The sequence below is a fragment of the Camarhynchus parvulus genome, chromosome 5 (assembly GCF_901933205.1).
Source record: "Camarhynchus parvulus chromosome 5, STF_HiC, whole genome shotgun sequence".
Classification (NCBI taxonomy): Eukaryota; Metazoa; Chordata; class Aves; order Passeriformes; family Thraupidae; genus Camarhynchus; species Camarhynchus parvulus.
The window spans coordinates 59,969,344-59,993,980 of NC_044575.1; the positions used below are offsets into that span (position 1 = coordinate 59,969,344).

The 24,637-nt window shown below is 42.8% G+C and overlaps 1 protein-coding gene across 1 annotated transcript in view; it reads left to right on the forward strand.

Annotated features, from left to right (window-relative positions):
• The first annotated feature begins 494 nt into the window (after window positions 1-494).
• The window catches only part of SOS2 (SOS Ras/Rho guanine nucleotide exchange factor 2), a 51,388-nt gene continuing 27,245 nt past the window's right edge, over window positions 495-24,637 (forward strand). Inside the window, exons 1-6 of the mRNA XM_030949531.1 lie at window positions 495-658; window positions 14,164-14,289; window positions 17,236-17,367; window positions 18,683-18,847; window positions 19,528-19,731; window positions 21,552-21,695. Of these exons, the coding sequence (XP_030805391.1) occupies window positions 572-658; window positions 14,164-14,289; window positions 17,236-17,367; window positions 18,683-18,847; window positions 19,528-19,731; window positions 21,552-21,695 (858 nt within the window). The 5' untranslated portion in view covers window positions 495-571. The remainder of the gene's footprint in view (window positions 659-14,163; window positions 14,290-17,235; window positions 17,368-18,682; window positions 18,848-19,527; window positions 19,732-21,551; window positions 21,696-24,637) is intronic.

The following is a 24,637-nucleotide window of genomic DNA, read 5'->3' on the forward strand; positions in this document are numbered from 1 at the left end:
GGTAAGGAAATTCCCCCTAGTTAAGGAACTCTCCTCTCGGTAATGAATTATCCCCTAGTTTCGGAATTCTCCCCGGTTCAGGAGCTCTCGCCCAGTTCAGGAGCTCTCGCCCAGTTCAGGAGCTCTCGCCCAGTTCAGGAATTATCCCCTCGGTAAGGAAATTCCCCCTAGTTAAGGAACTCTCCCCTCGGTAAGGAATTAACCCTTAGTTCAGGAATTATCCCCCAGTTTCGGAGCTCTCCCCCAGTTCAGGAGCCCTCCCCGCCCGCCTCAGAGCCGTGCTCGGGCCGGGCAGTCCCCGCTCGGTGCCCGCAGTTCCGGGCGCGGCCCGCAGGGGGCGCGCGGGGCGGGCGGCGCAGGCGCGCAGGGCGGCGGCCGCGGGCGGCGGCGGCAGCGGGGCCGCAGCGAGCGGGGCCCGGCCCGGCCCGTCCCGACCCCCGCCCGGCGCCTCCCCGCGCCCCGAGCGGCCCCGCCGAGCCCCGAGCGGCCCCGCCGAGCCATGGCGGCCCGGCCGGGCGGGTGAGCAGCGACACCGCGGCGGCCCGGCCGGCCCCGATGCGGAGCGGCCGCCATGCAGCCGCCGCCGCAGCCCTACGAGTTCCTGGGCGAGGAGAACGGCCCGAAATGGCGCGGCCTCTTCGTGCCCGCCCTGCGCAAGGTCAGTCCCGGCGCCGAGCGGCGGCACCTGCTCCGAGCCGGCCCCGCGTCCCCGCGCTCCGGGCCGGCGGAGCCGCGGCCCCCGCCCTGCCCGGGGGCAGCGCCCCGAGCCCCCCGCGGCTCCCTCAGCGCCGCCGGGGCCGCTGCGGGCCGGGGATGCTGCGGCCGTGAGGGAGCGGCGGGAGCTGCGGCTGCTCCGGCACCTGCGCTCGCTGAAGTTCGCTCTCCGCTTAACTGGGGCTCTCGCTTCCAGGGGTTGGTGTCCCGGTTTGGTTTGGCTTGGAGGGGATCTTAAATCTCATCTTGTTCCAACTGCCTGAAATGGGCAGGGACACCTTGCACTGTCCCTGTCCAGCCTGGCCTTGGGCACTGCCAGGGATCCAGGGGCAGCCACAGCTGCTCTGGGCACCCTGATAGCATTGCTGATGTGCAGGGGAATGGCATCCTTCATCTCTTCCTTCATCCCCTCTTTTATCTTCCTTCATCCCCTCCTTCATCTCTTCTTTCATGCTTTCCTTCATCCCCCTTCCTTTATCCCTTCCTTTACCCCTTCCTTCATCCCTTCATCTCCTGTTCCCTTCCTTCATCTCTTCTTCATCCCCTCCTTCACCCCTTTCTTCTCCCCTTCCTTTATCCCTTCATCCCCTTCCTTCATCCCTTCTTCATCCCCTCTTTTATCCCTTCCTTCGTCCCATCCTTCATCCCTTCCTTCACTCCTTGCTTCACCCCTTCCTTCGCCCCTTTATTTTTCCCTTCCTTTATCCCTTCATCCCCTCCTCCCTCCCCTCCTCCATCCCCTCCCCAGGTGTTTCTCCTGACACGTTCCAGGCTCTTTCCCGAGCCGGGTTCCTTCCCCGCGCTGTTCCCGACCCTCAGGTGACACCTGGGACAGCGGCCACCTGTGCTGCAGGGAGAAGCCACCCTGTGGCACATCTGCCACTGCACAGCTGAGAGTGGGGAACCACACAGGAGGTGAATTTGGGGTTTTTAGGATGTGTTTGCACAGCAGGGAAGCTCCAGCCCACCCCCTTTTCACCCCCAGTAGTGTAAAAAAGTGATAAATTGAGGCTGCAGGGAGCAGTGCCCTGCTGTAATTTGTAAAAGTTGAGGGTTATTCCATAATTCTGACCATCATTATCTGCTGTTCTGCATCTCTGGTGCTGCCATACAAATACTTTAGGCAATGGTGAGTTGTTTGTCTCTTTTTTCCCCAAGAATAGATGTAGTGATGCTGTTGGATAATGATTCTGTGTTATTTTTTTAATAGAATAAAAGATTTGCATTTGTTTTTGGTGTCTGTCTAAGTGGTCTTGTGGCTGGCATAGAAACCACTAATTGCCTGTCTGAAGAATCTGGATTTTCTGCTCTTTGCCCTAAAATCTCCTGATGGAAGCTGCTTTCCAGTGTCTTAGAGAATGCCAGGCTGTTCTTTTCCTGATCTCTCTGGAGCCTGACCTGAAGCAGCCCCTTAACCCCAACCAGCATCTGCCCAAACGTGAGCTAGAGCTGCAAAAAGATTCCCTTAAAATTTAGAGGTGATTTCATCATCCTCAAACACAATTACTGCAAAAGTTGTTGGGTTCGTGCTGCTTTACCAGTTCTATTTGTGCATTTGGTTTTGGTGAAAAAAGCAGAGGAAACAGGTTTGTGATGCCAGTAAAAATGTGTATTTGCTTATAGCCAGGTTTTTCCTCCCTGGGAAAGTTCCTTGTGTGCAGGACCCACCCTGGAGCATGAGGCAATCTGGCTGTAATGTGAATTTCTGGTGTGAACACACAGTATCAGTGAGTCAACCCAAAATTGTATCGTCAGCCTGCTGGGGAAGCACTCTCAGTGCTAACACATCTAAAAGATACTCTTTAATAAAAACAAGCGCTGGAGATCTTAAAATGGGCAGGAAATTATTCAAAATAACTATTTCATCATTTCTAGGGGAGCAGAAGAACTGGCACTGAATCCAGAGTGTGAAATCATCAAATTTTCTGTTAATTTCCCTATTCATTAAACATCATCACTACTCTTGGCAGATAATTAAAAATCCACTTGTTGGCCAGCTGAGATGGGATTTTTCCAAGCAGGTTGCTTTGTGATGAAAACTTTAAATAAACTTTAGTATTTTTTTAGTTAAACACCTGGAATAAGGGTTTTTTGAACTCTTAAGCTGTGTTTTTAATATCCTGGGCGTTATTACCCATTCCTGAAAGCTTTTCCTTTAAATGAGCACTTCTTGAAGAAAAGAAACAGAAAGCAGAAAAAGAAGATAAATTCTGGTTTTCTTTGTGCATGTTAAAGTGGAAAAAAGATTTAATTCTAAAATGCACAAAGATGTGGAGCTGGGTAAGGAGCCCATGCAGTTCACTAACAATAAAGAATATTTCTTTATTGCTTGGATTTTAAGTCCAGAACACGCTTTGAAGAGCTCCAGTCTCTTTATTATGCACTCAGCAAGTTTAAGGTAACTTCTTTTTATCAAACCACTTTTAAACTCTTGTTTTGCTTTAATTCTATGCAGTGGACACTTAAAAATGGTAAAACACATCAGTTCTTTCTTTAATATATGAAAAAAGGATGAGAATCTGTTTTTTGAGCAGTATTTTATATGCATTTATACTCTTTAAGATGAGTAGAGAGTGCCAAATTTTACCTTAGAGTGGGAGTCTTTTTAGGAAAAACCCAGAGCTAAATGGTAAAACATCTTTAAACCAGATTTTTTGTATTTTTATGCCCACATTCCTTAGCACTGGCACCTGGGAATCTTGTAGGTTGGAAAATTAGAAGCAGTTTCATGTATTTGCCTCTCTTCCAGCTGGGAGATGGACAAGCACATCCTTGCTCTAAACCACTTTATTTCTTTATTTTCTTCTGCTGCTGTGCTGGAAATGAAGCAGCGAGTGAGGGTAATTTGATATAAAATCCTTTCAACGTTAATGAATCAGAAGAAAACATTATTTTGATGTGATCAGTGAGGTTTGGTGACTTGAGCTGCCCTTTGGAGCAGGTAAATCACCTCTGACAGATCCTGAGAAAGGTTTTAACCTGGCAGCTGGCTTTGGGTTTTGGTTTTGGTTTTGGTTGGTTTGTTTGTTTGTTGGTGTTTGGGTTGCTTTTGCTTTGTTTGGCCTTTGTTGGGGGAGATGTCAAATGGTGAAACCCTTTTCTAAAGCTGCATTTTGGGTTTGGGACCACCTTTCCTTTAGATCCAGTGCCACAGCTTGTTCTTGCTGAATTCCAGATGGAACTCCCAGAGCTGAGTTATTTTACAGGTGGAGACTGGGATTCCAGTCCTCTGTGAATTATTGAATGGGATTCCAGTCCTGCATTAATTATTTTAGAGGTTCATACTGGGATTCCAGTCCTGTATGAATTATTAAATGGGATTCCAGTCTTATGGGAATTATTTTGCAGATTGATACTGGGATCCCGGTCCTGTGTGAGTTATTTTACAGTTTGAGACTGGAATTTCAGTCCTGTATGAATTATTAAATAGGATTCCAGTCCTGTATGAGTTATTTTACAGGCTAATACTGGGATTTCAGTCCTGTGTGAATTATTTTACAGGTTCATATTGGGATTCCAGTCCTCTATGAGTTATTTTACAGTTTGAGACTGGGATTCCAATCCTGTGGGAATTGTTAAATGGGATTTCAGTCCTGTATTAATTACTTTACAGGTTCATACTGGGATTCCAGTCCTGTGGGAATTATTAAATGGGATTTTAGTCCTGTATTAATTATTTTACAGGTTGATACTGGGATTTCAGTCCTGTGTGAATTATTGAATGGGATCCCAGTCCTGTGGGAATTATTTTGCAGGTTGATACTGGGATTTCAGTCCTATGTGAATTATTGAATGGGATTCCAATCTTGTATTAATTATTTTGATGATTGATACTGGAATTTCAGTCCTGTATGAATTATTTTGCAGGTTGAGACTGGGATCCCAGTCCTGTGGGAATTATTTTACAGGATGATATTGGGATTTCAGTCCAGGATGAATTATTTTACAGGTTGATACTGGGATCCCAGTCCTGTATGAATTATTTTGCAGATTGATACTGAGATTCCAGTCCTGTGGGAATTATTGATTGAGATTCCAGTCCTGTATGAATTATTTCGCAGGTTGATACTAGGATTTCAGTCCTGTATGAATTATTGAATTGGATTCCAATCCTGTATTAATTATTCTGCAGATTGATACTGGAATTTCAGTCCTGTGTGAATTATTTTGCAGTTTGACACTGGGATCCCAGTCCTGTGGGAATTATTTTACAGGTTGATATTGGGATCCCAGTCCTGTGTGAATTATTGAATGGGATTCCACTCCTGTGGGAATTTCAGAGGCAGCAGCTGAGTGTGTCACTCCCTCCAGCCCACTGGAGGTCCCAGTTTGAATATCCTGGATGTGAGTTGCATAAAAGGTTTTTGGGAATTGTAGTTGAAAAATTCACTTGTACCAAATACCTTCCATTGGTACCTGGAATAAATTTCTATTCCTTTTATTTTCTTTTCCTGATCACTCTGGAATCTGACCTAAAGCAGCCCCTAAACACCAACCAGCATCTGCCCAAACGTGAGGCAGAGCTGCAAAAAGATCTTCCTGGAACAGATTTTTAAAATAAACCCCATAGAATTAGAGTGTAATTTTGAAAATAGTGAGAAGGGTGAGGAATTATAGATATGGATTTATTCACCTTAAAATATTTTTGTGTGTTCTGAGCTTACATTTTACAAGGGATGGAGGGACAGGAGCCAGGGAATGGCTCCCAGTGCCAGAGGGCAGGGATGGGTGGGAGATTGGGAATTGGGAATTCCTGGCTGGGCTGGAATTGCCAGAGCAGCTGTGGCTGCCCCTGGATCCCTGGCAGTGCCCAAGGCCAGGCTGGACACTGGGGCACCCTGGGACCGTGGAATTGTCCCTGCCATGGCAGGGGTGGCACTGGGTGGGTTTAAATCCAACCCAAACCATTCCAGGATTCCATAATTAGGATTTGTGTCCACTGGCAAATTCCAAATGTATTTCTGTCAACAAGAGCTGTGTGTTCAGCTGCTTTGCTCTTTGTTTTTTTCTAAACTAAGTTCAGGAGCATCTCCCAGGGATTCTCCTTTTGGGTTTTCTCTGTGCTCCACACACAGTTAAACCCCACAGCTCTGCAGGCACCACATGTTGGGATAATCCTGGCTCTGGGCACTATTTGCATTTTCTAAAACAATTCCACCATTGCTCTGGACCACTCATCAGATTTCTAGAGCATGACTAAAGGGTTTATTCTTAGCAAATGTTGCACAGACAGATATAAAGGACCATTTTGAGGACTTTTTTTGAGTTTACATTAGTTCAGTGCTTCTGTATTTTTAAACATGTGGGAGTTTCTCTGTGGTGATGTGTGAGGTTGGGGTTGAGGTCAGGAGGTGCAGGGGTGTCCAGCTTTATTCCATGCATGTTTTCCATGGCAGGACCAGGCTCCCCTTGGGTTAGCATTATTTAATGTATTTTAACCTCATTATAATGGATTATTATTTAAGGCATTTTAATTTCATTAGCATCTATTATTGTGTAATGCATTATAATTCCAACAGGAAAGTTACTTGTTAAAAGAAATAGTTACATTTAGGTTTGAAATCTCTCAGGTCATTTAGCTTCTCATAAATACATTTATTTGAACTCAGAAGCCTGGACCTTTGCAGACCTACAGTTGCTCCAAACATGGATTTGAGTGACCTGGGCTAGTGGAAGGTGTCCCTGCCCATGGCAGGGATTTGGAATGGGAGGGTTTAAAGATCCCTTCCAACCCAAACCAGTGTGGGATTCTATGGATGCATCAGCCTGGAACGAAAGGGGGCTGCTCCTTTTATTTAAATCTTATTCTTTTCATGCTTTTTTGCATTGTAACAAAGTTGCTGACACAGGAATCTGTGGTTGCCAAACAGTAACAGGAGAGTTGTGAGCTGAAGGTGGATTTTAGGTCCCAGGTGTTCAGCAGGAACACGGGGATTTCATTTGGCAGCTCCAGCAGAAGGAACACTTCCCACCTGTGTTGTTCAAGTGGGAATTTGTGTTTGCCTTGGCTTGGGGAGCAGGCACAGGAGTTACAAATCACCAGAGCTGTTGGCTGCTGGGATTCACCTCCCTGTGGTGCCTTTGGGCTCCATTCCCAATCCCAACCCCAAAGGTGGGTGCTGTTCCCATCTTCTCATCCTCTCGCCTCCTGCAGTGTCTCCTGCCCGCCTCCTCCCGCTCTCCCTGGGTTTCAGCTCTCTTTGCACAGTGCAGCCCTTATCTAATCAGTTCCAGAGGAGCTGTGCAGTCTGGGATTTGCTTTTCTAATGACCTCACTGATTGCCTCTGTGCCAGCCTTTCCCATCAGTGCTTCCTGAGGTTACTCATGTGCAAAACCTGCTTTTCCTGCCCCCATGGCTGTGCTGCTGTTCACAGGGGTCCCAGGACGAGGGAAGAGATGAGGAGCTGACTCTATGTTTCAGAAGGCTGATTTATTATTTTATGATATAATATTAAAACTATACTAAAAGAATAGAAGAAAGGATTTCATCAGAAGGCTAGCTAAGAATAGAATAGCAAAGAATGATAACAAAGGCTTGTGGCTCGGACAGAGTCTGAGACAGCTGGGCTGTGATTGGCCATTAATTAGAAACAACCACATGAGACCAATCACAGATGCACCTGTTGCATTCCACAGCAGCAGATAACCATTGTTTACATTTTGTTCCTGAGGCCTCTCAGCTTCTCAGGAGGAAAGATCCTAAGGAAAGGATTTTTCATAAAATGTGTCTGTGACACGTGGCCCTGCTCTCCTGACTTTCAATGTCACCTCAGTGACCACTTGGTTCATGGGGAAATGACTCTGAGGGCCTTCACTGTCTCCAGATAATAGGAATTGTTCCCTGGCACAGGTGCCCAGAGCAGCTGTGGCTGTCCCTGGATCCCTGCAGTGTCCAAGGGATGGGGTTTGGGGCAGCCTGGGATGCTGCCAGGTGTCCCTGCCATGGCACAGGGCTGGGATGAGATGGGATTTGAGCTCCTTTCCACCCCAAACCATGCTGGGATTCAAAGTGCAGGTTGGACTAATTCAATGTGCCTCACTGAACCGTGCTCCTTGGGAAGGGTGGGGTGTAAAAAGTGGGCAGAGGGAGCCCCTGAGTGCTGAATTCAGAGCCCAGAGCAGCTCTCAGCTCCCTGTGAAGAGTTCTGGGAGAGCTGGGAGTGTCAGGGTTTGCTGGAATCTGAAATGCAGGGAAATCTCAGAGCTTTGGGCCTGTGAGCCAAAGATCAGAATTAAACCCAGGATTTGATCTGAGACCTTGGGAAAGGCTCCCAAACTGAGGTGCCAGAAGGGAGAATGTGGATTTGTAATTTAAAGTAGAGACACATTAAGTTCAGTGGAAGAAAGTTTCAAGTTTAGAGTTCAAGATAGAGAAATAAAAGTAGTTCCAGAGGTGAACAAGGAGTTTAGAATGCAGCACTGTGGGTTTGTGTGCCATAACATGAGTGTCTAAGAAAGCTCACACTGTAACATGGGTCCATAAGGCAAAATATTTAAGGATTGGGTGAAAAACATAAATATCCTTGTTGGCTGTGGTTTATTGGTCAATAACTCCTTTAAAGGTCTTGTACCTGAGGGCCTTGTGACCTTCTGAGCCATCAGTGAAGATGTGAGCCCAACTCACCCTTCCTGTACAAGATAAGGAAATAAATCACATCATCTAAAATCTCAGAGGTCCCATCTCTAACTCATTCCAAACTCCTTCAGAAATCCCCCAAGTGTAAATTCAGATGAGGGCACAGCCACCTCGTGGTGTTTCCCTCCCCTGTCACAGCCAGAGGCTGTGCTGGGCTCCCTCAGGCTTTATCTCAATTTCAACAAAGCATTTTATGGTTGGATCAAATCCAAACACTTCATTTTCCATCAGGTTTGAAGATTAAAATGCATATATATATATAGTTTGTGGATGTGTGAACAAACCCACTTTCAGCTTCTCCTTGACTCTATATAAAAGAAAACAATAATTAATTGGAGAAAGAAGAATTTGTGTGTATTTGTGTCATTATTAATGTTTTTTTCTGTGGGCACCAAGCAGCTTTCCCAGGAGATTTTAGGACAGCCTTTGATGCTGTTTCAGAGTCAGATCCTGTCTGTACCACTCATCATTCCTGCTTTAATTCACCCTCCCCTCAACTTCAATATACTGTAGGAGAAGATTATTTAAATAGCTAAAGATGGAAAAAAAATCACATTTGCACCAAAGTGGTGGAGTAAGATGATTTTTAATACCCCTGTACAGTCAGTTGAGGGATAATTTTATTTTGCTAACCATGCTTCAGTAAAAAAGCCAAATGCTGTACGTAGATAAAAATTCTCTTTTCCTGAAGAGGCTGCTTCATGCTGTTCCTCTCTCAGCATGTTCTAGTCTGATTTAAGAAAGACAGGCCAGCCAGAAATTGCTGTGCTGGAAATAAAATAAGAAATCAGTGTGGTTATTTTAAAAAGCTTGACAGTGCATTTTTATTGGGGATTTCTCTTCAAGTATTTAAATATTTGTGGTTCTTTCTAAAGAATAATGCTTGAAAATTGGGAATATCAGTGCTGTCCCCTTTCAATGAATAATGGAACCTTTAAGTTGCTCCATTTGATTCCCTTTGTCCTCTGGAGCATCATCCATATGAGGGATTAAAAATGCCTTTGGAGCAGATGTTTTGTGTTTCTTGTGGTCAGAGTTATCTTTAGGAGAGAAAAGATAAGAAGGAATTAAAACACCGATTAAAAAAATAATAATTAAAAAATTAAAAAAAATTAAATGAGAAACTTCTTGTTCTGAAATCTCAGGTAATACTGGAATTCCATTTTCTGAAAATGTAGTTTTGAATATGAGTAGAAGACTGGGATATTTTTACCAAATATTTCAGGAAGGTGAATCCAAGTTTTTGTGGTGGAATTTGCTGCCTGCAGACTCAATGTGCACATCATGGATTTGGGAATTTTCTGTTCTTGGAGGTTTTTTAAATGAAAAATCTCTTGTTTTGCTCAAGTGCTCTCTGTGGAACAGCTGGAGCTTTCTGGATGTGTTTTCACTATCAAAATAATTTATTAAGTAAAAATATATTCAGGTGTTGTAGCCAAGCTGTTGGTTTGTCTCAGAAAAGGCTAAAAAGAATTTCCTTGCAGATCTCTATTTTTCTCTAATTTTTACCTCACTTTTTTGTCATTTCAAATGAAACCCTTTGATAATTTTTTTTCTACTCTGGACTTCTGCATTTCCCAAAGTCTGAGACCCAGAATTCCTGTGAATTCAAAATCCTGAATTCAAATCCTGAATTCAATCCTGAACTCAAAATTAACCCTGCCATTATATTGGTTTAAAAAAAAAGGAAATAAGATCAGGTTGTTTCTAGTTTTAATACCATTTATCTCCATGAAAAGTTTTCATCCTCATCTTTTCTCAACAGACTCCTTGCTCTGAGGATTAATAATATCTCACTGAGAAGGAATTTTGAGGAGAAGCTTTTGAGGATTTTCATCAAATGCTCAGTGGAAGGGTGGGAGAATAGGGAAAAGTTGAAAGGCAAGAGAAGGAGCAGTTTAGGAATTTCAGTGTAAAATAAAATTATGTCCCCAGAAAGGGCTTAAGGCCAATTTTAAATGTCACCCTTGCACCTGTTATTTAATTTCTTTTCATTGGAACAACTTGGACTAAACCTGTGTAAATGACACTAAAAATTAGTTAGTTCTGCTAATCCTAATCTCTCTTTAATGACTCCAGACACTGCTATTTCATAGATAAAACAGGTAAAAAATCTGATTTCTGTGCTCCCTTCTGCTCAGACCTTGCAGCAGAGCTCTGGCTCATCAGTGCAACACCTTGTGGGTTGTAAAGGGTATTTTGACCCTTAAAAGAAACAATTCCCAGACAGAATTCAGCCTGGGCAGCTCTGGTGTGTTTATTCCATGCCAGTTTATATAATTGTGCTCAGATATTTCAGTGTGGAGCAGAGATCAGTGGATGTCCCTTCTGTGAGTACCATCCCCAGGAACTCCTCCTGCTTTTTTCCATACCCCGAGTGTTGATCAGTCTCTCCTTGCTTTTCCAGTCCCCTCAGTCAGGATTTGGGGAGTTCTCTGAAGAATAAATGTTCTCAGTCAGGATTTGGGGAGTTCTCTGAAGAATAAATGTTCTCAGTCAGGATTTGGGGAGTTCTCTGAAGAATAAATGTTCTCCCCTTGATCCAGTGGCATCTCATTGGATCAGCTGGTGCACAGCTTTTATTACATAGCGTTTTTGTTTTGCTCTGAAAAACACTGTCTTGAAATGGAATTGGTTTTTTCTTCTCAGCATTTATGTCAGAATGACTTCTCTGAAAGCCAGGGAGTGCAGAAGCACCTCTGGGAGCTTTCAGGATGCTGCAGACTCATTTCAAGAGGCAGCTGAGCTTCCAAATCCCCTGGGGAGAGTTGTCTCAACCAGGAGATGTTGGGCTTTGTTCTTGGTTTTGCTCCTTTTGAAGGAAAATTGAGTCCAGGACTTAGAGAGGGCCACGGAGGTGATTTGGGGGATGGAACAGCAATGAGGGAAGGCTGGGAGAGCTGGGAATGTTCATCGTGGAGGAGAAGGCTCCAGAGAGAGCTCAGAGCCCCTGGCAGGGCCTGAAGGGCTCCAGGAGAGCTGGAGAGGGACTGGGGACAAGGGATGGAGGGACAGGAGCCAGGGAATGGCTCCCAGTGCCAGAGCCATGGGATGGATGGGAGATTGGGAATTGGGAATTCCCAGATTTGCTATGGCTGCCCCTGGATCCCTGGCAGTGCCCAAGGCCAGGTTGGACACTGGGGCTTGGAGCAGCCTGGGGCAGTGGGAGGTGTCCCTGCCATGGCAGGGGTGGAATGGGATGGGTTTAAGGTCCCTCCTAATCCAGGATTCCATAATTTTGTTCCTAAAGTGAAGCTGAGATTCCCTGGCACTGTGGAAGGAGGGCTCTGTGCTCCTCTGCTGCTCCTCAGCCTTGCTGCACATCCATGTGCTCCCAAGGAAGTTTAGGGGATGTGCTGTTTTTGAAAGTTTGTGGCATGAGCTGGTCACAGCTGGGAACTGAAGTCAGGTACAAATAAAGTCATTTTCTGTGCAGTGAAGTCTGAAATAAGTGACTGGAGGGAGAACAGCTGAGGTCTGATTAGGGAATGGGAGTTCCCATCTTCTCCTGATCTTCCTCCTCTCCTGACTGCTCCTGTTCTTGTCAGTTCTCTGGAGCACCATTGAGGGTTCACTGCAGGGACACAGAATTTCACTGGATCTCCTTGCTGGGTCCTGCTCTTGCTGCAGTGCTGCTCCCTGGGACACGTGGCAGGACCTGAACCCAGCGCTTCCTGGTTTGCCATTGTTTTGTGAATTAAACTCTCACGTTCAGGAAGAACACAAAATGCCCTGGCTGTTGTTGGAAACCTGCCTTAAGGAGGAGCTTTCAAGGAGTGGGTTTGGTTTTCTTGAGGATTTTTTCTTTCTTTTTAGGATCTTGTGTCAGCTGGGAATCAGTTGTGTGAAGCAGAGATTCATGTTAGAGGCACAGAAAGCAAAATTACATCTACAGGGCTATAAAATAACTTTGTAACAAGACTGGGCAGCTGGATTCTAGCTCACAGAGGGCAGGGTTAGATGGGAAATTGGGAATTCTTGGCTGGGAGGGTGGGGAGACCCTGGGATAGAATTCCCAGAGCAGCTGGGGCTGCCCCTGCATCCCTGGCAGTGCCCAAGGCCAGGCTGGACAGGGCTTGGAGCACCTGAGCCAGTGGGAGGTGTCCCTGCCATGGCAGGAGAGGAACAGGATGCTGTTGAAGGTCCTTTCAAACACAGACCATTCTGGGATTCTCCTTAATTTGGAGGAAGCCCTCAGAGCCCCCCAGTTTTTGGGACCTGCTCCCTGGGCTTTGGAAGGGGCTGTACCTTTATTTCAGAGCATCAGAATTCAACTCAAAGATGTTTTTGTCTTGCCACCCCATTTGTCCTGTGAATACCAATGTGAGTGTGTCACATGAGTTTTTGGAGGTGATTTACATGGGATTTGTATGGGGAGAGGAGGGAATTTCCCTGGATTGTCTTCCTCACAAATCTTTTGGCTGTAGTTTGAGATCTAGTGAGCACTTTCCTGACTGAGAGGCTGCCAGGGAAAGCTGAGTGTGGACACCAACCCCTGAGTGCTTTTTTTTGTTCTTTTTAAGGTGGGATGGTTTGACTGGGGGGATTTTTAGTAGCAAAAGAGCCCTGCTGACCCAGGATGAGTTAATTGTGGCCCTTCCTGTAAGGGCACGTGCTGAGTTTGCCTGGTTTGGGTGTTCTGGTCTAGTTTAGCCTGGGAAAGCAAAGCTGGGATTAATCTCCATGAAGTGAGATAAGAGGAATTATCCTGCCTTGCCTTGGAGAGAGGAGGGAAGCAGCTTTTCCTTGCTCTTCCCTGGTGGGTCTGGGCTGCTCTCTGTTCAGTGCCCCAGGCAGGGTGAGCTGCTGCTGCAGGCAGTGACTCCATCATTCATTTATTCATCACATTTCTAGGGTTGGTAACGTCAGTGCAGTTACTCATCCAGGCATGAGTAACTCCCAGGTACCCACAGGGATGGTTTCACTCCAGTGCTGGCAGAAATCTGCCTTGCCTTGACACTCCTCCCCACCATCATGGCAAAACACAGAGTCTGGAATTCCACAGAGGTGCCAGCTTGGCAGGAATGGGAATTACCACCTTAACTCCAGAGGAAAACTTGTGAGAAACATGAAAAGTGTGTGAATTTGCAGCACTGTAATCCACAGCTATCCTGCTTTTGGTGGGATTCCTTTATAGGCCCAGCTTTCCATGAAAAAAATCCTCATTTGTGATATTTGCAGGGTCTCCAGGACAAAGGAGGAAATTATGAATCTGGCTCCATGTTCTTAGAAGGCTGATAAGATATATGATATATGATGTATGATATTACATTATACTGTATTCCATTATACTATATTACATTATATTATATTACATTTTACTATATTATATTATTATTACATTGTATTTATTATTACATGATATTTAATAAATTTAATATATATTTAATTTAATGTATATAATTTAAATATAGATTTAATATATTTAATATTATCATTACATTATATATTATTATTACATTATACTATACTATACTAAGACTATACTAAAGAATAGAAAAAGGATACAGACAGAAGGCTACAAAGAATGATAATGAAAACTGGTGACTCCTTCCAGAGTCCCAACACAGCCTGACTGTGCTTGGTCATTAAGTTAAAACAACTCACATGAAACCAATGAAACAATGACCAGTTGGATAAACAATGTCCAAAGCACATTCCACAGCAGCAAAACACAGGAGAAGCAAATGAGATAATTATTGTTTTCTTTTTTCTCTGAGGCTTCTCAGCTTCCCAGGAGAAGAATCCTGTGCAAGGAGGATTTTTCAGACAATGTGATGGTGACACTAATTCTCTGAATTGCTTTGGCCAGGTGCAGCAGCAGGTTCACCCCAACCTGTCAGCAAAGGAGGATTCCCTGTACTACATTGAGGAGCTGATCCTGCAGCTGCTGAACAAGCTGTGCATCGCCCAGCCACGCACTGTGCAGGACGTGGAGGTAGGACTGGGGCTCAGAAACCAGCCTTGGCCTCTGGAATTGCTGAAATTATTGGGGATATTTTGGGCAATGCAGGCTGCAAGCCCAGAGGGTTGAATTTGCAGGGTGCCCAGGATGGAGGAAATGATGAATCTGACTCTGTGTTCTTAGAAGGCTGATCTATTCTATTCTATTCTATTCTATTCTATTCTATTCTATTCTATTCTATTCTATTCTATTCTATTCTATTCTAATTATCATTCTAAAGAATAGAGAAAGGATACAGACAGAAGGCTTAACAAGAATGATAATGAAAACTCTGACTCTCTCTTCCAGACTCCCAACACAGCTGGGCTGTGATTGGTCATTAAGTAAAAATAATTCACATGAAACCAATCAAATAATGACCGGTTGATAAACAATCACCAAACCACATTCCAAAGCAGCAAAACACAGGAGAAGCAATCAGATAATTATTGTTTTCCTTTTTCTCTGAGGCTTCTCAGCTTCCCAGGAGAGAAATCCTGGCAAAGGGATTTTTCAGAAAATGTGCCAGTGACACCCAGAGCTTCCTGACACGACTTTGTGGCTGTCCCTGGATCCCTGGCAGTGCCCAAGGCCACGCTGGATGGGTTTGGAGCAGCCTGGGATAGTGGAGGGTGTCCCATGGCAGGGGTTGGAACTGGATGAGCTTTAATGTCCCTTCCAATCCAAACTATTCAGGGATTCTCTGATTCTATTTAGATTTTTAAAGCAAATTTAACTGGAAACTCATTTTTTTACCCAGTGCTCCAGGATGGAAATTGTGGGAATTTTTCCTCTTTGAGTGTGGGGAATTGAAAATCTGCAATTAGAATTTGGGAAGGATTCTGCCAAGTCCTGCTCCATCCCAGCCCAGGAGCTGCTTTAGCTGCACCTGTGGTTTGGAGGATCTGAGCTTGGAGCTGCTGTAAATTCCTCCTGTAAATGCAAAATGCTTCCAAGGATTTCCTGCTGTTGAATCCACAATAAATTTAAGAATTTTTCCTACGTTTTTGACATCAATATGCACAAAAAAAATTTAAATATTTCATTGAAAGGTTACTGTTGTCAGGCCTGGGTTGTGCAGCTGAGGGAATAGAGTTGGATGTTCCTGGGACTTTATTGGGCTCACTGAGGCTCTTGTATTATTGCAGCTGTCAGCTTTTGGGTCAGCATTCCAAAATGAGGGTTTAATGGAGTCTGGAGGGAGAAAATGCTTCCATGTGGCTGTGCCCCAATGGAGCTTTGTAGAGCATTAATTTTACATCAATCTGCAGGTCCAGGATTTTCAGCCTCATCCAAAATAATGTCTTTGTATGGGATCCTCTACGTGGAAATTAAAAATTACATATATATATATATATATATATATATATAGATATAGATATATATATATGACTATAAATTATATGTGTGTTACAATTAATATATGTCTGTATTAATATAAATTATATGTTTGTGTCATGGGAATGAAAGAAAATTTTATATATACTTAAATGTATATAATTGTATATTTTAGTATATATGTATGAAATGTATATATTTATGTTAATAATATATATATATAAAATAAATATTTTATATTTTTAAATATATGTATGTATGTATGTATGTATGTATGTATGTATGTATGTATGTATGTATTAGCCCAATCATTGCCCAAAGGGTTTTAGATTTTTATTAGATGCCCTTTATTCAACATGAATTATTAATTTATGGGGATTTTTTAATACTGATGCATGAAGATTATTGTATCACTAAATTAAAAGCAAAATTTAATAGTTCCTGAAGAACTCTTGGGATTGGATCTGCTCCTCAGCTGTTTTTAGCTGTAAAGGGAAAACATGAGAGCTGTGATCTCTGAAGTTTATCCTAAGATATTTACATAACAGCCTGCAGCTAATGGAACTGTTTGTCCAAGATGTTGTCCTTAAGTATTTGCCAGATCAAGGTCTAAAAATCTCAAATTAAAAATGTTTTATAAATAGAAGCAGCCCTTCAAATGGTTCCTAAAGGAGCAGAGGGAAGCAGTGTTGGAGCACAGCAGGCTTGTGTTGGGTTGGATATTGGGAAGGAATTCCTGGCTGGGATGGAATTCCCAGAGCCTGGCACAGTGAAAAGTGGCACTGGATGGGATTTAAGTCCCTTCCAACCCAAACCAGTCTGGAACTCCCATGATTTTAAGCTGGAGGATGGCTGAATGCCAGCTTAGCTCCATTTTTGGGAGGATGTCCTGGTAGGATCCCAAGGAAGGGTCATTTGGGGGCTGCTCTCCAGGTGGGAATGTCCCCTGGGGGCTGGTCAGAAAGCTGGGCATTAAATGGACACTGCAAAGGTTTAAAAGCTGCCTCTAAGAAAATCTGCTTTTCTGTTAGGTCTTGGGATATGTGCAAAAGTCATTCAATCAAAGGGGCATAAAAATTACACCATTTTTTTCCAGCTCATCCTTCAGCTTTTCATTCCTGCCATAAACTTGATCTGATGTAGGGCAAGTTACACTCTTCTCTCAAATGGGAACAATATCAATTTGGGGTTTTTTGTAGGCTGTAGACTGTTCAGTACTTCCTGATGGTGTTTGCATTTTGGGATCCTGGCTCACGGAATAGTCTGGGTTAGAAGGGATCTTAAAAACCATCCATATCCAACTCCCTACCATGGCAGGAACATCTTCCACTGAAGTGGAGACTGAAACCTCCCTGCTGCTCTTGAAAAGATCAGAGATTTTAGGAGATTTGAAGGATTCTTGGTGCTCAGGGGAGGGAGCTTGTTCAGCATTGCTGAAAGAGAGAAGCTGAGTTGGGTAAGGAGAGAACAATTAGGAGAACGTGTTGCAAACACTGAGGAGGAGGATCATTGCCTGTCCTGGAGGGGAAGTATTTTGCTGTGCTGATTTATTTAAACCTCCCTGGTGGCTGTGGCTGGGCTCAGAGCTGTCTGTGTTGGCAGGAGCGGGTTCAGAAGACGTTTCCCCACCCCATAGACAAGTGGGCCATCGCTGACGCTCAGTCGGCCATCGAGAAACGGAAAAGGAGGAACCCCCTCCTGCTCCCTGTGGACAAAATCCATCCCTTACTGAAGGTACCTCTCACCTTTCCTGCCCCCCAGCATGACCTTTCTTGTATTTCTTGAATTTGTATGAAATTAAAAAGTTTCTCTTCTTGGCAGAGGGAGTAAAGAATCACCACAAAGCTGAATTTATTGTAGTGTGTAGTGAAAGTAAATCCTGAAATTCATCACCTTCATTACATCCATGTGTTAATCCATTACTCTACTTTGAAATAGGATTAGTTAGTTTTTAACATAAACAAAACTCAAATACCTTCACTACTTCAGCAGGGCTGCTTTGATGCCTTTATTTGTTTCAAAATGCTGCAGAAGCCCAAATAGAAGAAGAGGGAACAGCAGATCCTGTTCCTTGTGTACTGTCAACCAAGATGTGTCAGTGTCCTTTCAGTCACTGCTGAATGTCACTGCTGCCTCAGGTTTAAAAATCAAGAGATCTGCAGAGGTGTTTCCAGCTGTTGAGAAAACTTAAGCAGAAATTAAAGCACTTTTTCAGGTCTCCTTGCTGTGTTCACTTACACAACATCTCAATTCCTGAGGACTAATGAGAGGGGGAGGGATGTGAAGAGAGGACACAGCATTAAATGAGATCTTCCTAAACACCACTGGTGTTCCTTGGTGAAATCTGGTTTAGAAGTGTGAAAACAGGCCCAGAATGTGATTTTTAGAGGATGCACCAACACATAATGAGAACAAGTCTGCCTTATTCAAATGCACCAAGTCAGCTGCATTCATTGGCAGCTGAAAGGCTGCAGGGTGCAAGCTGTGCAGGACATGGAGCACGTTCCCAGGGATGATGTCCTACATTTTGTCTCTTCAGACCTCCATTATTAAAGTTCCATTGTTTTATGGAGTGCAGAGTGCTCAGTTGGCATGGCAGGGGGTGGAGGAGATGATCTTTAAGGTCCCTTCCCACCCAAAATTCCTTGAAAGTGAAGCCTACTCTGTTCTCAAGAGTCCACATTAGGGTCAGAGTCCTGCAATAAGCACAGACAGAGATGGAAATTTAAATACAGGAATAATTCCACTCAAGTCTCTTCCTTAAATTAATTCTATTTTTAGGACTGTCATTTTTAGAAGAGGGATTATTTCAAGTTCTGTAGCTTTTCCTCTCTTAAAATACTGCAAAATAACACAAGTATTTACAAGCATCTCCTTGCAGGCAGATGTTCCAATTTCCATTTGATGTCCTCAGCCCTGGGTGTTCCATTACTGTAAATTATCACCACAGCCAAAATCCATTTCAGTAGAAAATTCAATGTGTTCATTGTCATTCTAGACAAATTTCTGGAATAAATTCCATTTGTTTTCTCTTGTTTTCACTTTGCAGGAGGTCCTGGGCTACAAGGTGGATTACCATGTCTCTCTCTATATCGTGGCTGTCTTGGAATACATCTCAGCTGACATTTTAAAGCTGGCTGGAAATTATGTTTTCAATATCCGACACTTTGAGATCTCCCAGCAGGACATTAAAGTATCAATGTGTGCTGATAAGGTAAGGGCTTGGGATTAAAACAGTGTTTAGAGGTGATTTGTTCCATTTTAGTTGATCTGGAAGGTGTGTTCAAAGGAGGATCAGTGGGAGAGCTTCTCTCCTTCTTCATGCCAGACCTGTCACAGCAAAAATTTTAAGTCAAAGGCAAAGCTTCTCTCCTTGTTCATGGCAGATCTGTCACAGCAGAAATTTAAGTGGAGCCTGCGTAAATTTTGGAACAGCAGGAGCCTTTACAAGCAGTATAAGGCCAGAAATGGATGTTGTCCTTCATTTCTCTGCTGTCACACCCTCCTGATGTCACTTTGTCATGGCAGCTCTCCTTCCTAGCACAGAAAAGACCTTTAGTTTTCATGCCCGTTAAAATGAGAAACATTTTTGTTCGGTTTTATCTTCAGCAGGAGGTTTTGTCCAAGGCTTATGCAAGATTCCTTGTTTTCCAAGTTGATTCTGCATGAATTGTAACTTGTTTTCTAGGTCGTGCTCACTTCCAAGGGGGAGAATGGCTTTGGCAAGTGCTGCAGCCTCCTGCTGCCAAAGTTGAAATATTACTCCCTTGTGAAAGTGAACACAGCAAGGATTGTATTAAAAACTCCAAGGATTTCTCTGAACACATTGAAATAGCTGAGCTGGAGGCACGTGTGAAGGCCTGGCTGGGTGTAATTCCTGGATTTCTTTGGCAGGTTTTGATGGATATGTTTGATCAGGATGAGATTGGGTTGGTTTCTCTGTGTGAGGATGAGCCCTCTTCTTCTGGGGAGCTCAACTACTACGACCTGGTGAGAAATGAGATTGCAGAAGAGAGGCAATACCTGAGGGAGCTCAACCTGATCATCAAAGTATTTCGGGAAGCTTTTCTGTCCAACAGGAGACTCTTCACACCTCATGTGAGTCCTTCATTGATCAGCAATGCTAATTGCTCCATTAGCAGCCAGAACTTACCCATTTTGCATTAACTGTAGGAGGTGAAATCAAATTTGATTTATTGGCTGTCAGTGAATAATGAGAGTTGGCTGTGTGTGAAATCCAATGGGGGAACTGCCATTAATGGAAATGGAGTTTAATGGACACAATTCCCTGTCAGATCCAGCAGCAGCTGGATTTGGTTATTTAGGTAGTAGTTTCACTTTTGCTTAAGACAAAAATTGTCATCTACCTGCATGTGCAGTGAATGCTTGAACTGACATCTACAGGCTACCCCTTATGTGGAGAAATTCCAATTAAAACAGCCCTTGGCTGTGGATTCTCTCACTGTGAAGGAGTTGGAGAAATGATTGAAATATTTGATTGAAATTGTCCTTGTGGCAAATTCTGTTCTCAGGAGGAGTAAGGAGGGATTGGTGGATCCTTCACAGGCCAGCAGAACCTGAGCTGGGATTTGTAGGTGGTACCAGCAGGTTCAGAAGAGGCAGCAGGAGCCATTCCCATCCCATGGATGTGGAAGTCCTTAGGAGCTGATGGAATTGTGCAGATGTGGGGTGGAATTCCAGTGAAGGTGATGGGAGCAGAAGGGAGCCATGCTTGGGAGCTGAGGAATATTTTTCTGGGAATGGGAAATTTCAGGATTTCATGTTCCCACAAGAGGATTCCCATGCTCTGTGCACTGCCTGGAGGTCAGTGGGAAGTTGGGGCAGAGAAATTTCTGAGCAGGGAATTCAGAGGAGGAATCCAAGACACTGAACTGGGGAAGGGACTCCCTCATTGAGTGTGGGGAATTGAAAATCTACAATTAGAATTTGGGAAGGATTCTGCCAAGTCCTGCTCCATCCCAGCCCAGGAGCTGCTTTAGCTGCACCTGTGGTTTGGAGGATCTGAGCTTGGAGCTGCTGTAAATTCCCCCTGTAAATCAGCTCCTTCCTCCTGTCTTGGGTGGGACAAGAGGAGCAGAGGGAGCAGGGAGGGCCAGGAGTGCTTTTCCAGCAGCTCCTGGGAAGGATGCTCTGGAAATTGGGCAAGGCTGGATGGGCTCAGGGAAGCCTGGAGGGCTGGGAACACCACAGAGCTTCACTTTTCCTGCTTTCTGATGGTTCCTATCTGCTGGAACCCTGGGAATTGCTGGGAATTTCAGACTTTCTGTGCTGCCAGGCTGTGACCCCCAGGAGAACACTGCGCTGACCTGAGGCCCTGGAGGAGCTTCCAAAATAAAATGATAGAACTGGGATTGTGGGTGTGGGGTTTGGATAGAAGTGTGTGACATCACAGGGTGGAAAACTTGGAGCTTGGGGTTTTAGAGTACAGAAATATATATAAAAAAAGATAGAAGTTTTAGGGTGGAGGCTGCTCCTTCACCTTCTTCTCCATGGGTTTGGGTGGTTTTGTGTATTTGGATAAAAAAGTCCCCATTGCAGGCAGGGGTGGTTGGTTATTGGGTTAAAAGTGAAAATAATTGAGGTGTCATTTCTTAATGGGACAGTTTATCCTTAAAAGGCCTTGCAGAGAGAGAAGTGGGGCTCCATTTTTAGTTTGTTAAGAGTGAAGTGCTGCAGAACTCAGGGTTTGTGAGACTGGGACAGAGATAAGAACTAATAAACATCTGAGTCCCAACAAGAAATACCATCTTGCACATTTAATCCCAGCCTTGGCAAAAAAGAAATTAAGACTCAACACCTCTCCATTTACCTCCTGGTTCAGACAAAACCCACTCCAATATTTACATGCTCCAAATAAATCATCCCAGGCAGGACTCAGCCCTGTTTTGTGTTTGCAGGACATTGATGTGATATTCAGCAACATTTCAGACATCCACGAGCTGACAGTGAAGCTTTTGGGCCTGATTGAGGACACTGTGGAAATGACAGATGAAAGCAGCCCTCACCCTCTGGCTGGCAGCTGCTTTGAGGACCTGGCAGAGGTTTGGTGTTTGATTTGGTTGGTTTAGGGGGGTTTTTTATGTTTGTTTTTATTAAATCACTCACACTGGGTGTAGTGGTTTTGTGACAGTGTGCACAGGGGTCTGAGGATGAGGGAAGAGACGAGGATCTGACTCCATGTTTCAGAAGGCTGATTTATTATTTTATGATATATATTATATTAAAACTATACTAAAAGAATAAAAGAAAGGATTTCATCAGAAGGCTAGCTAAGAATAGAAAAAGAAAGAATGATAACAAAGGTTTGTGGCTCGGACAGAGAGTCTGAGCCAGCTGACTGTGATTGGCCATTAATTAGAAACAACCACATGAGACCAATCACAGATGCACCTGTTGCATTCCACAGCAGCAGATAACCATTGTTTACATTTTGTTCTTGAGGTTTCTCAGCTTCTCAGGAGAAAAAATCTTAAGGATTTTTCAGAAAATATCATGGCTACATGGTTTTGGTTCACCAGTTTGAGATTTGGCCAATTTTGAGATTTCCCAGCCAGTGCCCCAAGGAGTGTGGAGGGTTCAGTGCTGGCCAATCCCCAGCACCCATTTCTTGCTGGGAGGGAGGACTGGGAGAAAGGCAAAGCTCAAAGCCTTCAAAGCGTCTAAAGAAAACTTCATTAACAGTAACTAAAAGAAAGAGTAATAATAATCACAGCAAAACCTTCAGAACACTTCTCCTCCCCCACAACCTTTTCTTTCCCACTGACAATGTGAAGAAACAAGACCTCAAATTTCAGTCAGTTTGCCTCCTCTAGAACAATCTTTTCTTCAGTTCGCTTTGGGAACTTTGCATCACTTCCCTGAATGTCTCCCCAGCAAAACCATGACCCAGGGATTGCATTCCAAATTCCCACCTGGAATGGGAAATACCTTCAGGGGCTCCAGGAAGGAGTGAAGTATCAGAGCAGCAATTTATGGCTCAGGATTGTAGCAAAAGTGCTGCTGATTCCCACTGAGCTCCAAAGTGGGTATTAAAGACAGAAATAAGGAAAAACTCTGCACTGGAATACAGTGTGGCTCCTACTGGAATATTATTCATTATTTTCTCAGTTTGTTTTGAATGGGCATTGAAATACTGGAAGGAAATTTTTTAAAATTCTCAAGTACTCCATATTGAAATTATTAAATATTCTTAAATATTATTTTACTTTAATCTGTCTTAATATATAATATCATGTAATATAATATAATGTAATATAATATAATGTAATATAATATAATGTAATATAATATAATGTAATATAATATAATGTAATATAATATAATATAATATAATATAATATAATGTAATGTAATGTAATGTAATATAATGTAATATAATATAATATAATGTAATATAATATAATGTAATATAATATAATATAATATAATATAATATAATATAATATAATATAATATAATATGAGATATGATATGATATAGTGGGCATATTATATTATATAATATAATGGGCATAATATATTTAATACAAAATATATTAATGTTATTTATTAATGTTATTTATTAATAATATTACATATATTAATTATTATTTAAGACCATATTACTATATAATACATTTACTATATTTTTAATCTATTTTATTTAATATTATTGTAATATTAATATTATTCTTAAATAATGTTTGGTTCTATTCTGAAATACAGAAGGGAGTCACAAAGCTGAAGAGGGCTAGAGCTCAGTTTAGTCAGAATTCCTGAAAAGAGGTGCAGAGTGACTCTGGAATTCAGCAGGGAGGTGCACAGGGAAAAAGCAGCATCTCAGAGGCAAAAGGACAATTCAGCTCAGAATAAACCACACAATTTGAATTGTCTGGGGGAAAACTCCTGGAGAGGATGACCAGGGTAGGGATGGAAGTTTTGCTGTCCTTGGATATGGCCTAAATGGAATCTCCTTTTCTTTGGGATGTGTATTAATCCCAGGTTTTGGCTCTAAAATGGGAGAGCAACCATATAAACAACAATTAGAGAGGAAATTAATTGTTCTGAGCTGACAGTGAAGGTATCAGGTGAACCATGTGGTGAATGGCAAATTTTTGGTTTTATCTTAAAATTATGATGTTTATTTTAAAAATTAAATTTTGTATTTATATTTGTATATAATTTATATCTATTTTATATATTTTAATAAGTTTCTATTAATTAAACTTTTTATTATATTAACTTTTAATTCTACTTTTATATATCTTCCATTTTTAAGATTTAAGGATTGCATGAACACCTCAGCACCACCTGGAGAATAATTACATTTTTGTGGCTATAAAAAATAGTGATTTTTGGGCACAGGTGCCACTCATTTAGGAAAAGACCATAAAGTTTGCTTGGCATTGCTTCAATAAACCACTCATGTAGGAAAGTCCAGTTGACCAAATCTTAGCAGTTATTGAAGCATAATTGCTTTATAATGATAAGGAGAAGTGTTTGATCAATGGATTAAAGCAGTTATGATATTGAAACTATTTTAAAAAACCCCTTAAATTTGAAATAGTGCAGCATTATCCTGGAAAAAAAAATCTGATTTTATTGCAAAAGCTGCTCTGAGTCATCCAGTGCTCTAATGGAAACAAATCCTTTTCAGTGAGTGAAAATCTCATCTGATTTTTCATTCACTGAAAAACTTGCAGAGGAAATGAAGCCCAGATTATTTTTCCAAGCTTTTTATGAAGGTAATATATTTGAATTTGTGAATTCAGTTCATATGGGGCAAGACCTGCTCAGTAAGTGAGCTGTTGGTTTGATCATCTCACAGTGAGATCATCTCTGTGTCAGTGTTTGCAAAAGGAATCATTAAAGAGAGATAGGAGAGTGTTTATTTGCTCTGCTTATCTCCCTGCCAGCATTGTTCATTTAGTGTTTCCATTGAAAAGATCCTTCAACTTCTTGGGAAGGATAATTAAAACCAAACAAGCCTTGCAAGCTAGAATCTT